This window comes from Crocodylus porosus, unplaced genomic scaffold (genome assembly GCF_001723895.1).
Source record: "Crocodylus porosus isolate Cpor-Errol unplaced genomic scaffold, CroPor_comp1, whole genome shotgun sequence".
In the NCBI taxonomy this organism is placed as follows: Eukaryota; Metazoa; Chordata; order Crocodylia; family Crocodylidae; genus Crocodylus; species Crocodylus porosus.
Window position 1 is genome coordinate 150,783,651 of NW_017728886.1, and position 13,305 is coordinate 150,796,955.

General features: G+C 42.5%; 1 protein-coding gene across 2 annotated transcripts in view; it reads right to left on the minus strand.

Annotated features, from left to right (window-relative positions):
- BLOC1S5 (biogenesis of lysosomal organelles complex 1 subunit 5) overlaps positions 1-13,020 on the minus strand; it is a 35,692-nt gene extending 22,672 nt beyond the window's left edge. For both annotated transcript variants that reach the window (XM_019543096.1, XM_019543085.1), the window contains exons 1-3: positions 12,899-13,020; positions 10,350-10,432; positions 1,567-1,696 (exon numbers count right to left, since the gene is read on the minus strand). In XM_019543096.1, coding sequence (XP_019398641.1) covers positions 1,567-1,696; positions 10,350-10,432; positions 12,899-13,007 — 322 coding nt within the window. In that variant the 5' untranslated portion in view covers positions 13,008-13,020. The remainder of the gene's footprint in view (positions 1-1,566; positions 1,697-10,349; positions 10,433-12,898) is intronic.
- Positions 13,021-13,305: the final 285 nt, after the last annotated feature.

Consider the following 13,305-nt stretch of genomic DNA (forward strand, 5'->3'; position numbering starts at 1 on the left):
GACCAGAAACAGATGGGGCAAATACTATGTTTTGGTTGTTTCTTGGTTATTGGTTTCCTTTTTTTCCATTTTTCATGATTAAATAAAAAAATTCAGTTGGAACCAGTCAATCCTGGTGCTATGAACATGTTTTAGTGATAACATCAACTATATTCACAGCCAATTTCAGATTTATTTAACAATATTCTACATGTTGGGCAGAGTGAAATAAACTCATTTTTCATCAAAGCACTTCTCTTACAAACACAACTTAAATTTCCTGAAATCTCAATTACACTTCTATAATCCTTAAAGCAGTAGTACAGCTTAATTATCTTGCAGTGTTAAAATATTCACAGGTGAGGTACTGATAGCCAGGTTGTACTACCTTTTAAAATACATTAGGATACAGGCTTCATTTACAGCATCACATAATAAGGCTTTTTAACACCTTTATTACAAGCATACTAATTTATGGGCACCCCATACATCTCCCCAGGACAGTCTTAAGGAGCACCAAGGTGAAACTCTGAAAGCAGATGGAATGGAATCAGTTTGATGCAACACTGGCTCCATGCCAATAAGCTCACTCTTCTGGTCTTGGCCCATAGCCTCCCTTGTGTGGTGCTGGGTAAGTGACATCAGTTTCAGAAGCCAGCATGCACAAAGTGAATATGGCTTGCTCCACTGCTTCTCTCCCTAGCACAATGCTGGGTAGAACAGACAGGCCTATACACATCAGGATCCATATAAATCCATATAAGATTAAATAGCATGTTTATGCAACATACTAGAGGTGAAATATTGCAAAAAGTAATAGTGGGAAAGGGAGGGGGAATGGGAACACACCTGGCAAACAATTTATTTAACTGTCTCTTTAGATTAAACTTTGGGGTTACTGCCTAATTTCCTGAATCAGGCAACTGTGCTGCTTGCTGATATGAAAGTATAGAATACAAAAGCACCAACAAAATCAGTAAGACAGGGATCTCAGTAGAGAAATTCTTGTATACAAGTAAGCAGTTAACAAGAATGTACCAATGCCAGTTTCCTAGTAATAACAGGAGCCTTCTTTCACAAACATACAAAGTTTGGGATAATACCTAGTTCTTAAATAGCACTTTTCATCTGTAGATCTCCAAGTACTTTATAGAGGTTAGTATCATCACTTCCCATCAGAGAATGGAGGCATCGAGATGTTAAGTGACTTGGCAAAGGGCACCCAAGCAGCACTGTGGCAGAGCCTGGAACTGAAGCTCAGTCCAGTGTTCTAACTACTTGATGACACTGCCTCCCATTACAAATATGTAGGGCAAGTTTGGCTACCCTTCTACAGTATGAAAACCTCTTAGTGAATTCAATGGAAGCTTTTAGAATAACATTAATAGCAGCCAAATTAGGGGAAAATACACTTGTTTCACAGCTTCTAAAGTTGCCCGGATCTGAGAATTAAGCATTATCATGATCAATGACTGAACTATATTCCAGCATAAAATATGATTTGTGCTAACACTGCTAAGTTCAAAGTACTTTAAATTGTTTTCTTTAATGTAATATTTTAAAAGGAATAAAGAGCTTCTTGCTTACATCTCTTGAAAGCTTCATTCAGACTGTCATGCATCACCTCCTCACATTTCGGAAGAATTTGGTTATTTGTCTCATAGATCATGTTCTTGAGGCTTTCAAGAACTCTCAGTTCACGGAGGCCACGTTTTTCCTGTAAGAAAAATGGAAGAAGGAAAATCTTTGTGTCTTGCATGTTTTTACTGAATGGCTGATAATCATGCCACCATTTTAAAATTCTTTAGCTATAGAGGCATGCCTCAAGATTTGCAGTAACATATCTGATTCTGTTCTCAGATACCTGGAGCATGCATCTTTAATATGTCAAGTATAAGACACACAGGAAATTAAGTGGATAATGAATCAGTAACCATGAATTAACACCCCACCCCCCTGCCACACACACACTATAGCTGGGCTGACTGACTGGGGCCCTGACAGCAGTCAGTTTACGCACCTCCCCAATCCCAGCTACCACTCCACTCTTGCAGCCAGTCTCCAACCTCTTCTTCCTTCCTCCAGCTTCCAATTCCTGCTCCCACTCTTGGGGGCGCAGGCACTGCAGCACGAGGGCCAGGCTGCCAGTGTTATGTGCGTGGTTGGAAGCTACTGGGCTCCATGCTCAGAAAAGTACTGATCCAGGGTCCTTGCATGGCATGCTTCAGGTTGGCTGCCTGTACAATGTTCCCAGAGGGAAGAGGGGTTGGAGTGCTTTGCATATGGCCAGGGAGTGTCAGGCTGTCCTGAGCATGTAACACATGGCCAGGAAGGGGAGCTCAGGTGCATGCAGCAAGAGGGAACTTGGCTGTGCACGTGGCAGGGGAGACCTGGGCTGTGCGCATGGTAGTGGTAGGTCTTGATGGGGGAAGAGGCTGAAGCACTCAGGTCTTCTTCCAGTACTATGTGCGGTCCCTGGCTGCTAAGAAGTCGGCCACCCCTGCTCTAGAAATACTGTAGTTCCCAAGGTTTTAAGCTATTAAATTCATTCCAATTAATGGAACGGATCATTGTTGTCACTTCAATGTTACCTTATTTATGATCTTTATATTACAGGTGAAAAAGGCTTTACTAAGAAATGAAGTTGTTGTCTTACTAGCGTAACACAGAAATCCATTTCAGGCACATTCCTGGCCTCTGTGAAAATGTTAGCATTTTATTAATAAGACGTGGTAAACTGAGAAATGCGCTATTTCAGAAGAGAGCTGATTTGCAATAACTGTTGTGTATACCAAAAAGAGAAGAGCAGGAGAGCAGAACACGCTACATTTATACACATGAATAATAAAAAGTTTACAGACAAAAAAAAGACAGTCATTCTACTTCCTGACTGGCTGACAGCTTCACTTTAGCTGAGAAATGCAATAATACAAGCTACGTACATAACTGGCAGATATCCAGGGCTTTATGAAAGCAAGTAAGTTTTGGAGTCAGCTTTAAATTAGTGCCAAAGATACAGAAACAGAACTTAAGCAGAATTAGGGCAGCAAAGTTACAAAAAACTATGCAGCTTGGCTCTGCTCTAGCAACCACAGTATGTATTAGGCATCTGACTTGGTTTGCTGTTTCTTATTCAGCACACAAAATTCCCTAGACATTTATACTTAGTGTCTTGGGCATTTTCAAAAATGACTGAGCTTGAGCAGCTTGGCACCTAACTCTAAGCTCCACAGCAATCCAAATTGGTGCTTGGGAGCCAACTACACTCTCCTCAAGTCCCCAGAGTAGCTACAACAGGCTCAGCCCACAACACAACCTAGAAGAGTACTGAGTTCAACTAAAAACCATAGCTTAGGATGGTGATGACACCATTCCCCATTTTGCATAATGCTTAAAGCATTTACCCAGGCCCTCCTCAACCCAAGAGGATTTTAACTTGCACCTTAAACCTTCCCAGAACATGACAAACCCCCAGTTTATAGAATCGGGAAAGCCTTCATTCCTAGTGAATGAGATGGGGAACTGGACCACCAGGAATGCAAGTCACAGGACTAGAAGAATAAGCAAGAGAATGTGGGAAAGCCTTCGGCTCCACACTCGCAGCTCCCCAGACTGCTCTACTGAGAAACCTACCAAGTCAAGTTCTACCATGTTGGCTTCCTTTCACCTGACTCATTCTCGGCTTCCCTGTGGCCCAGCTTCTTAAGCGATAGAGGATGCACCTTACCCACTATACTACAGCGTGATGGTCAAAGCACTCTTCTGTTAAGACTCATCTGCAACACAGCAATAATCTACAGATTCAAAGATAGACCAAAACCTCAGGACAGTTTTTACTGCCTGGGGTTTAAACACTGATACACAGAACTGCAAGATGACAACTCCTGGAGTGTAATTTGCTAATCACAAATTTATATAATAGATTACATTCTAACAGTACTTCACAAAAAAGAGAGACATGTATTACTGCCCCATTTTAAGGTGCAGACATTCAACTCACAAACAGACCCCAGACTTCCTGACCTCATAGCTCTAGGATTATTAGAAAACAATTCCTCCAGCACAGAACTCTTGATGATAGGAATAGCATACTTGTCCTCAATAGTCTCTAGAGTATATGTTAATCTTTTATGCCTCAGGCTTAAAGCACATGTACCTCATGTCTCAAAATCAGAAGTAAGTGTCAGGATTTAAGGAGTTGTAAACTGCCTCTAACCTTATTGCTTTAAATAAATGTAAATATGTAAACTTTCACTTCATTATTTTTTAAGTTGTTGGTACTAGAAGGATAAAAGCCATGGTAAACAAGCTTTAAGGTGTACTGCATCATATTTACTTGTATATAAAGTGGCCTGTGAAAAATTATATTCTATATATGGAAAAATTATACGTTATAATGTTCCATGTGTAGAATCTAATTATTGGAGATCTGCCTTGAATTTGTCCCTCTCCTACTGCTTCAGCAAGGAAAATAAATCTGAGGGGTCAGGTAGTTCCTTTGGCCTCTGCCCCCACAGCTTTTTTCCCCCTGAGGCCCCTTCCCCCATCCTGTCAAATGTTTGTATCCCTGAGCACATGGAAGTGAGGGACAAATCTGAAAACACTGACCTTCATACCTGTTATACTTGCATATAGGGAAATTATTACAAGTACCCATAGACTTAGCTGATCCAGAATTAATGAAGTTTAACTCTTAAAACTACTGTAAGTTTTAGCACAGGTACTCCATATACACACTTACAAGCAGCACTTTTGTACCTATATATCTCTATAGGTACAAGCTCTGTTATCCGGTATCCCGGGGTAGGGGGATTGCCGGTTATGTAAAAACTCAAGTTATTTCAAATAACCCAGTTGGGTTTTCAGATAACACAGAGCAGGGGGCAGGTGGGGGTGGCAGTGGCTGCACATGGAGCAGCAGCAGCTGCAGGGTGCAGTGAGGAGTGCCACTCAGCACAGTGGAGCAGCAGCAGCACTGGGTGGTGGGTGGCAGCAGTGGCTGCCATGTGCAAGCTTTCCCCCACCCACTTCCCATGACCAGCCAGCCAGAAATTCCGGTTAGTGAAGTATTCTGATTATTTAAATGTCAGATAGCAGGAATTTTACTGTACCCATATATCTATATTATTTTTAAGTACAATTTTTCGTGTTCCAAGCCAAATCAATTCCAAATCTGCGAGTCATTCAAGAACCATATGTGGCCCTACTACTGGCAAACATCCTCCATCTCCACCTAGGGAGGCAGATGCTTCCAAATCATTTGGCGGACATTCTACCTACAGGTCCAAGGCTGGAGGCTTGGAGTTTGTATGCCCCCAAGTTTCACTTGTCCTCAGCCATATGGCCACATGAGAAAGCTAGGAAGGAATCTCTTATTTCCACAAAGTGGGTGTAAAGCCATGATCTTCCCACTGGAAATGAAAGTGGGAGGTTAACTATACATCACCTCCATGGGTACTACCTCATGCCAGAAAAGTAGTTATCCCCAGTGACTAGGAAAACCACCTTAGTAGTCACAGTATCTCCCCTGCCAAGTAAGTTGTACCTCCTTATATAGAGTACAAATTAAGCATATTAATCCAAAGCCCAAAGGTTCATTATTTACTGCATGGGCCCCAGCAGAGTCAATAGCATTTCAAACCATGGTGACCCCAGCACTACTCAGTATGTGTGTGTACTCCAGATACCCCAACAAAGGATCCACGTGCTAATTAAATCCTCACTCATGACTGGAACTAGGTAGTCTTGCAATGAATTGTAGGATCCTCCAAAAATGTATATGCAGATGAGATGCAGGGCAACCTGATCTGGCTCCATGTCATGGACGGTGGGCCTACACTGTGCATATACAACAGGCAGAAAGGTAAACTGTTCAGGACCCCGTTTGGTGATGTTTGATAAACATTTAAGGCTGATGAAGAAATAGGACATACTAGCAATGGGAAAGAAAGGCACAGCTCAGCTGTGAAGGTAAAGAGGAAGTTGAATGTATTCAATGTAGTGGCTCACCATGACTTGAAAAAGACATTTGACATCGAGGGAGATTGTGCACAATGAGCACTACCACATATCTTACTTAGATGGGCTGTACAATTCCGAACCGACTTGTCCCAAAACACCAACTATCACAAAAAAATAAATAAAAATCCAGTATGTTTGCCTGATATGGGCTGTGCGTTTTACATTCGAGCTCAGAGTCAGCTACATTTAATCAACCTCGAAGTTGGCTTCCATTACTGAACACATGCTGCTTTTGGCAGTAGTTTAGTGATAGACAATGTATTCACTGAGATTTCCTTGTATGCAAATGTAAGATGAGAGGCTCCCCCCCTCCATGCACTTTGGAAGAGAAAAAAGCCTGTTTTATTTGAGTAGACAGGGTAGGTGACATTTGGATGGAACAGGAGAAAAGAATGTGATGAAGCCCCGAGGCTGGAAAATGTCCACTGTATCCCTGTACTCTCTACCTTGAATTCAAAGGATACATCTTGTGGACAGAAATACAGGACTGTTGATGCTTACTGTTAGGGTATGGACTGGTGTTCCATTTGAACAATAAGAATTTCCAGTTCCATGAAAAGCATGGGGAGAAGGGAGCTGTACAGGAGTTCCAGTCCCTTGACTGGACAGCTACACAGTCGCCTCAGAGGCAAGCAGGAGGCTATGGTGCTGCTCTTTGGGTCCTCTTCCGTCCCCAGGGAGCCCAATGATGGACAGCCTGCCCTGATACCAGGCTGTCAATGAGTAGCTGCTCTTCTTGCCCCCTCCCCCCCAAGCATGTCTGATGCCTCTTAGTCAGTTTTGATGAGTCCAGATATAGTTCAAGCCTGGCAGTAGAAAGGTTCCAGCAGAATGCCCCGACAGCTGGCCTCTGAGTAGGATATCATAGAGCCTTAGAGGGAGAGAGGGAGAGCAAAAGCCTGTGGGGTACTAGTTGTTCCAAGGTAAGTATACAGGCATGCTCTTTGAAGTTGCTGGTTAAAAGGGATAATGTGTTTTCAGGGAACAAATTATTTTATTGTGTGAGAAAAACCTTGAAAGCCTGTATGCTAGCTTTTAGTGTTGAGAAAAGCACCTGTTCATGGCTTTAATTACAAAACAAAAAAATAAAACCCCAAAAAGAGTGCGCAAACCATTAATTTTGACTTCTTGAACTAGAATAGGGCCAAATTAAATCTACTTAAAATGTATCTTTAAATAAGGAAGGATAACTATACAAGTCACCTGCATGTTTTAGACCCATAGTAACTCTTCTCCTATTACAGAACTTGAGTACAAGCTAAAAAGAATGCCATTTAATTGTATTGGAGCTTATGTAAAAAGAACCAAAAATTATTAATCAGAGGTGTGCACCATGCTAACCAGACCTTGATTGAAGCCTTTTAATACCGAATTATTTTTCTTCAAAAATATTTAAGAGTAAAAAGTTATTCTTACAGTCTTTTACAACTAATTTTTTCTGAACTTTTGCTGCCACCTTGTGGTGACTATATTTCACACCTTCAAAATTAATCTTGTATAAAATTCTCTTCTTTAAAGTCTTCAATCTTTTCAAGGGAGTGAGATCATGACCTGTTAAAATTTAACTGAAGACGAGAAGCGCAACAATTTAAAAAGTTGTGCAAGAAATTTATCATACTGTATCAATACACATAGCAAGGAAAGGGTTACATAGGCTTTTTAAAAAGAGATTATGGCACTCATAACTAGACTAACACATTTCCAGAACAAAACACTATCACGAAAAGTGCTTCAGTTGTCTTTTTTTTTTTTTAAAAAAAAGTTGTGGGCAAATTTGACTGCCAAATATGACCTTAGATAAAGCAGGCAGGTATCAGGCCTTCCCACAATAACTTTTTTAAAGCCCAGGAAAAGTCTTTCATGATACAAAATGCTAAAAAGATATATTAATTCACTGATCCTATGCATTGAGCCATGACACATGTGCATTGATATGGAACTCTACTTCTGCCAGTGGAATACCACACAGGCAAATCAGAATGTTAAACAATGTCACAGTCTGGCATGGACTGTCATCCCTCCACTAAAACTATTAGTTGCCCAAAAAACCCCAACAAAAAAAAACAAACACACAAAAAACCCAAAGCCACCCCAGAAACAAACCCAACACTGCTACCTATGTTATGATGGAAAAAAAAGATATATACTGTAACCTGTGGACACCTCAGTGTGAATGCAATATGCTCATAAAAACAATTATCCAAATTCAGCTAAACAGAATAGTTGAGCTAATACCTGTAATGCTACTGAAAGTTTCTGTGGCATTTAACAGTCAAGTATTCATGCTATTTTAAAAAAGTCTCAATACTACAATTCTCATAATTATCCTTAACACTTTGGGTTGAATATTGTCTACTGTATCATACCTGACATCGTGCTATCATTCACTGATGGCTCTCTTATTAAACCAAGAGTCCACACTGTGACCCTGTTTAGGTTCCAGTCCAACAAGAATCAGCATGAGGCAATACATACGAATTTCAAGCTTATACACAATGTACTTCAGTGCAGAGATGTGTTTAAATAGGCATTTACACCTAATTAATAACCAAGTAGAACCTCCCCCCTCAATAAATACATGTGAAAATCCTGACCTCAGATGCCATCAGAGACCAAACCCTTAAGTACCAACCAGAATGTAACTGATTACAGTTAGTTTGAACATATTCTTGCTCAGGGTGATCTCACAATTCAACAATGCAGTGTTTCACTCACCAACTCTCTCAAAGCTGTTGGGGATGGGGAGCGGGGAAGAAAAAAGGAAATCATAGGAGGAGCTAGGATGGGAAATCTACTCTTTTAACAGCTACAAATTTACAATACTTTTTTCAGATTTTTAGAAAGCTCTTAATTTACACCATTTAAAGTTATTCTGGCTCTTTTGCTGCCAGACCTGGAATGTCATTCATCTTGGATGTTAGGTCTGTAACAATCAATAAAAGACTTTGTAACATCACAACTAGATTACTTCATTGCATTCCAGACAAAAAAGTCCGACAGACAGTTGAGGCAACAAATAATTATGAAGGTGTCTGAACAAACAGAATCTGTTATGTTGTACTGCAAAAGGCAAAAATTTGTGTCGGTGATATTTTATACCATATTGATTGTTTGTTTCGACATAGGATGACCAGATGTGTGGGTGTTCAGTACCAGTGTAACTAACAATCATCATATATTATTTAATCTACAACTCTAAATATACTTGATTTTATACCTGGTTCTGTTAGCAAGTGACACCACCTTGTAACACACACACTCCCCTTTGGACATGCCCTTTACTGTAGTCAGAGGTTTGAGTGCAACACGTGGAGAGGTACCAGAGTTAGTTTTGATCTAGCCAGGTAGGTTACCAACAGCAATGCTGCAGTGGTACTCCAACAGAAATACATATTTACCCTTTGAATCACAGGTTTTATTTATACTAGGAAAAGGATCACAATTACATCATATGTAGCCAATGCAAGCTTGCTAAACCTACAGCACAGATGTAATGTAACACTTTTAACACAAGTTCAGCAGCCAGGTAAAACTGCCCCATAGGCAGGGCTGCAGCATGCACACACTTCTGCTGCATTAGGGATTTCTGATGCAGAACAGGAGAGCTGGTTCTGGCTGTAGTCCTCCCTTGTCCAGTTCCCCCTCAAGCTTCTCTCAGAAACAGAGGCACAAGGACCAGTTCCACTCATGTGCCTTTGTTTCTTTGGATAGGCACAGTGGGGCTTGATTAGGAAAAACTACAGCTTGAGCCAGCTCATCCATCCTGCTTTAGGGTTATCTGACAGCCCTAATTCAGCACAAGTGTACACATGCCCTGGCTGCGCAGCAGGCACATTGGGCAGTTTCACCTGGATGAAGCAGCAGCAGCTCCTGGTTCAGAAGCACTGAGCTAAGCTGAGGCAGCACCAACAGTGGTCCTCAAACAGAGATGCCATCACATTAAAAAAAAAATAGTGGAGGCATGCCCCAACTCTGAAAAGGCTGAGAACCACTGTTCTAGGAGCTGTTCAAGGATGGATCAGTTACTCTCTTCTTGATCAATATTAACAAATGGTTGGCAAGCTTGGGGAAGCCATCCATTAGGTATGGAAAGAGCTTGCTTTATTTTTAATTCTTGCCTCATTTTCCAGATAACTCCATAACAGTGACCTGCTAAGAACATTTCCATCTATTCAATAGAGGAAGTGCATGATGTATGCTTCAAATAAACCTTTCTAACATGTATAAGCAAGATTTTCTAAAAAGGTACAAAAATGGCTTCAAATCACATCAGCAGGTAAGCATTTGATAAACTTTTAAATGAAATGCTGCAGTTTTACTACAGCTATTTCCATATGATAAATACTTACTTCAAATTCTTTAACAAAGTAACGTATTTCTCCTTGGATCACTGGTCTGTGATCCAGCAGTCGGGAATGAATTTCACCAACATCTAGAACAAAAGCAATGGAAGGGAATGGTTTACTTTTCCAAACACCCTGGAGCATAGGCAGGGAGCACTTTAACGACAAGGGACACTGCTCTCCAAAAAGCCCACAAGATATAAAAGGATGCCACGATCATATCAAGCAGGCTCCCCCACCCGTCAATGAACCCACTGACTTGCAACAAATGCCACAAGAAATAAAGTTTTTCAGTTTTTCTCCCCAGTAGACAGATCTAGCAGCTGCTTCTCCCCCTCCCTTTTAACAGGCAAGGTACACAGCAGAAGGAAACCAACACTAAGGACAGCTTCAAGCACCAGCAAAGGCACCAACAGATCCTTGAGTTTAAACCTGTTTAAAGTGTCATGCCTTTGAGCTTAGCGAGCTTTTGCTGTAGCTGCCACTACTGAGAAAAAAACTGCACAAAGACTAGAAAATGTCAGCTGGTTTAATCCAGGGCTGATCAGTCTGTACAAAAACAGGATTCTGAAGGCAGCTGTTTACACATGAAGATGAAATGGCTATTAACTCCAATTAGCTACCATCATTCTGAGGCACTGATCTAGATACTTCTTTAATACTTCCAATGGGACAAGGGGGCTGGGAGACAAACGAGGCACCCGTTCCCAGCCGAGATCTGCACCTCTCAGTTTAAGCAAATCAGAGGGGTCTGCCATGCACCTGAGTCCAGCCAGTTTGAGACCATGTGTGTTCCAATGGGTGGCTAACATACCACACGCTAAAAATCAGCCAGTCGGTTAGATTCAGATGCCAGTGCTTGGTCTGGCAGCCAGAAGCAGCTTCAAAGGGGGTAATGCATTGGTACACTTGCACCCCATTTAAATTCCTATTCCGCCCATGGTTTCAAGCCAACAGCCTGGCAGTAAGAGCAACCTTTCAAGTCAAGCAGTGCTGAGAGAATCAACTACTTCATGTCTCATTATAATCTACCCAATTCCTACTAAACTCTTTATTCCACAGATGTTATCAGCCCTCTCTCCTCCTGTAATGGTTTTAGTGTTACACTAATTAAGCCATTCTTCATTTGGCAATTCTGCTGTCTGTTAGGAGCTACATTAATTACCAGGAGCAGCAATTTCACAGCTCTGCAGACTAGAGTTAAGAACAGTAACTTGGCATGAGAAGAACTTTCAGTGAAGGACGAGATGCGTTGTCAAGATGCTCAAGGTGGCTAGATTTTGTTTTATGAATTGGAAGTTACATTTAAGGCTCTTACGCTTAAATACATTTGATTCTAACCACAACCAAACAACATCTTTTGATTCTGTTTTGCCTAGTTTGTTGTGGCCTTTTAATACACAAGACAGCAAATAAATGGACAAGCCAATAAAGTTAATGTGTATTTTGGCTTCAATCCTAAAATTAATGATATAGCCCTAAACCCTTCTTTTTAAGTCACTTCTTTGAAATAGTCTTGACATAAAACCCATCAAGCTACCCTTCGTTCTGCCCTGCTCTATTTACTGCTCATCATGGAGCTCTTATTTCAGTCCTTTAAGCAGTTTTTAACTCCTCCCTACAAAAGATCAGTGGAGCTCCTGGTTTCTTATAATTTACCCAGCCCCTGGCACCCTTAAAAAGGATCTCCCAACACTCAGGGTCATGTGGCAGCAGGGCAGATCCAGAGGTGCCCTTGTACCCCACTTTGATTCCTGCTCCATCCAAAGTTGCAAACCAACTGGCTAGCAGCAGCAGCAGCAGCGTTTCAAGTCAGGCAGTGCTGAAGGGAGTCATTTGACTTCTCGGCTCATCATTACAATGATCCCTTCTTAAGTCTTCATTCCTCAGGAGTTAACAGTTTTGCCAGGTGTACAATAATTATTGTATTTACACAATAATTTCAACCCTGGTACAATCAATAATAGCAAGAGAGCTCAAAATATCTGATAATTTTCGAGGCAGGTTGCTGATGCAGTATTATACAAAACCCAAGGCAGTCTCAGGGAGTGTTAACTAACCCCTGGGCTTGCTGTCAGTGCTTTCTTATGATGGCTTGCCTCAAAATAAAGAAATGCTTCAGCTCTGATGACCCAGTTCTCACTCACTCACTGGCAACTTACAGTGAGCAATATAAAGTGAAGAAGATTTGTAGGCTTATTTCCACATTTTTCAGAGTACAATGGTTTTTTCCACAAACACGGTAATTTTAAGCTTCTGACAGAACAATTTCATATTTAAGACATGGCAACCCTGGGGAGTAGGGACCCTCTCTCCTTTCTCATGGCCCTGCCACACCACCCTCTGCTCTGCCCACTGCCTCCTGGCCCCTGCCCACGGAGCCCCCACTTCCCTGCTCTGCCGCCTGCTCACCCCCATGAAGCACGTTTGTTGCGGCTCCCACCCCGAGGCGCCCAGGCCCGGCCCCTGGGGACTAATCCGAATCAGTGGTCCCCCGTGTGAACGGTGGTCCCGACGCGAATCAAGCCGCAGCCGCCCCGCCCCAGGGCCCTCACCCTTGAGAATGGGCTGGGCGAGCCCCGCCGTCACCAGCAGCTCCCGCTTCCTTCCGCCCGGCAGCGGAGACTCCCCCCTCGCCGCCTCCGCCGCACTGGCCCCACTCATTCTCCCCCTCAGCACCCCCTCCCACTATCGCGCAAGCGCAAACAAAAGGACAGGCGCAATACCCCCCCCAAAAGCTCTCCCCCTCCACTCCAGCGCCTGGCTTTTTAGTCATTGACATGCGCCGGTCCCTACTTGAAAGACGCCGGATGATTGGTGAAGGAAGGGAGGCGGGGTGGGGCTGTTGCGCTGTCCTTCTCAGGCTCTTCCCCTGTCACGTGATGAGCGGCAGCATGACGTCACCCCCGCAAGGCGCGCCCGCTCCCTGGAACTGAGCGTCCGGAGTTGCCGTGGCAACTGC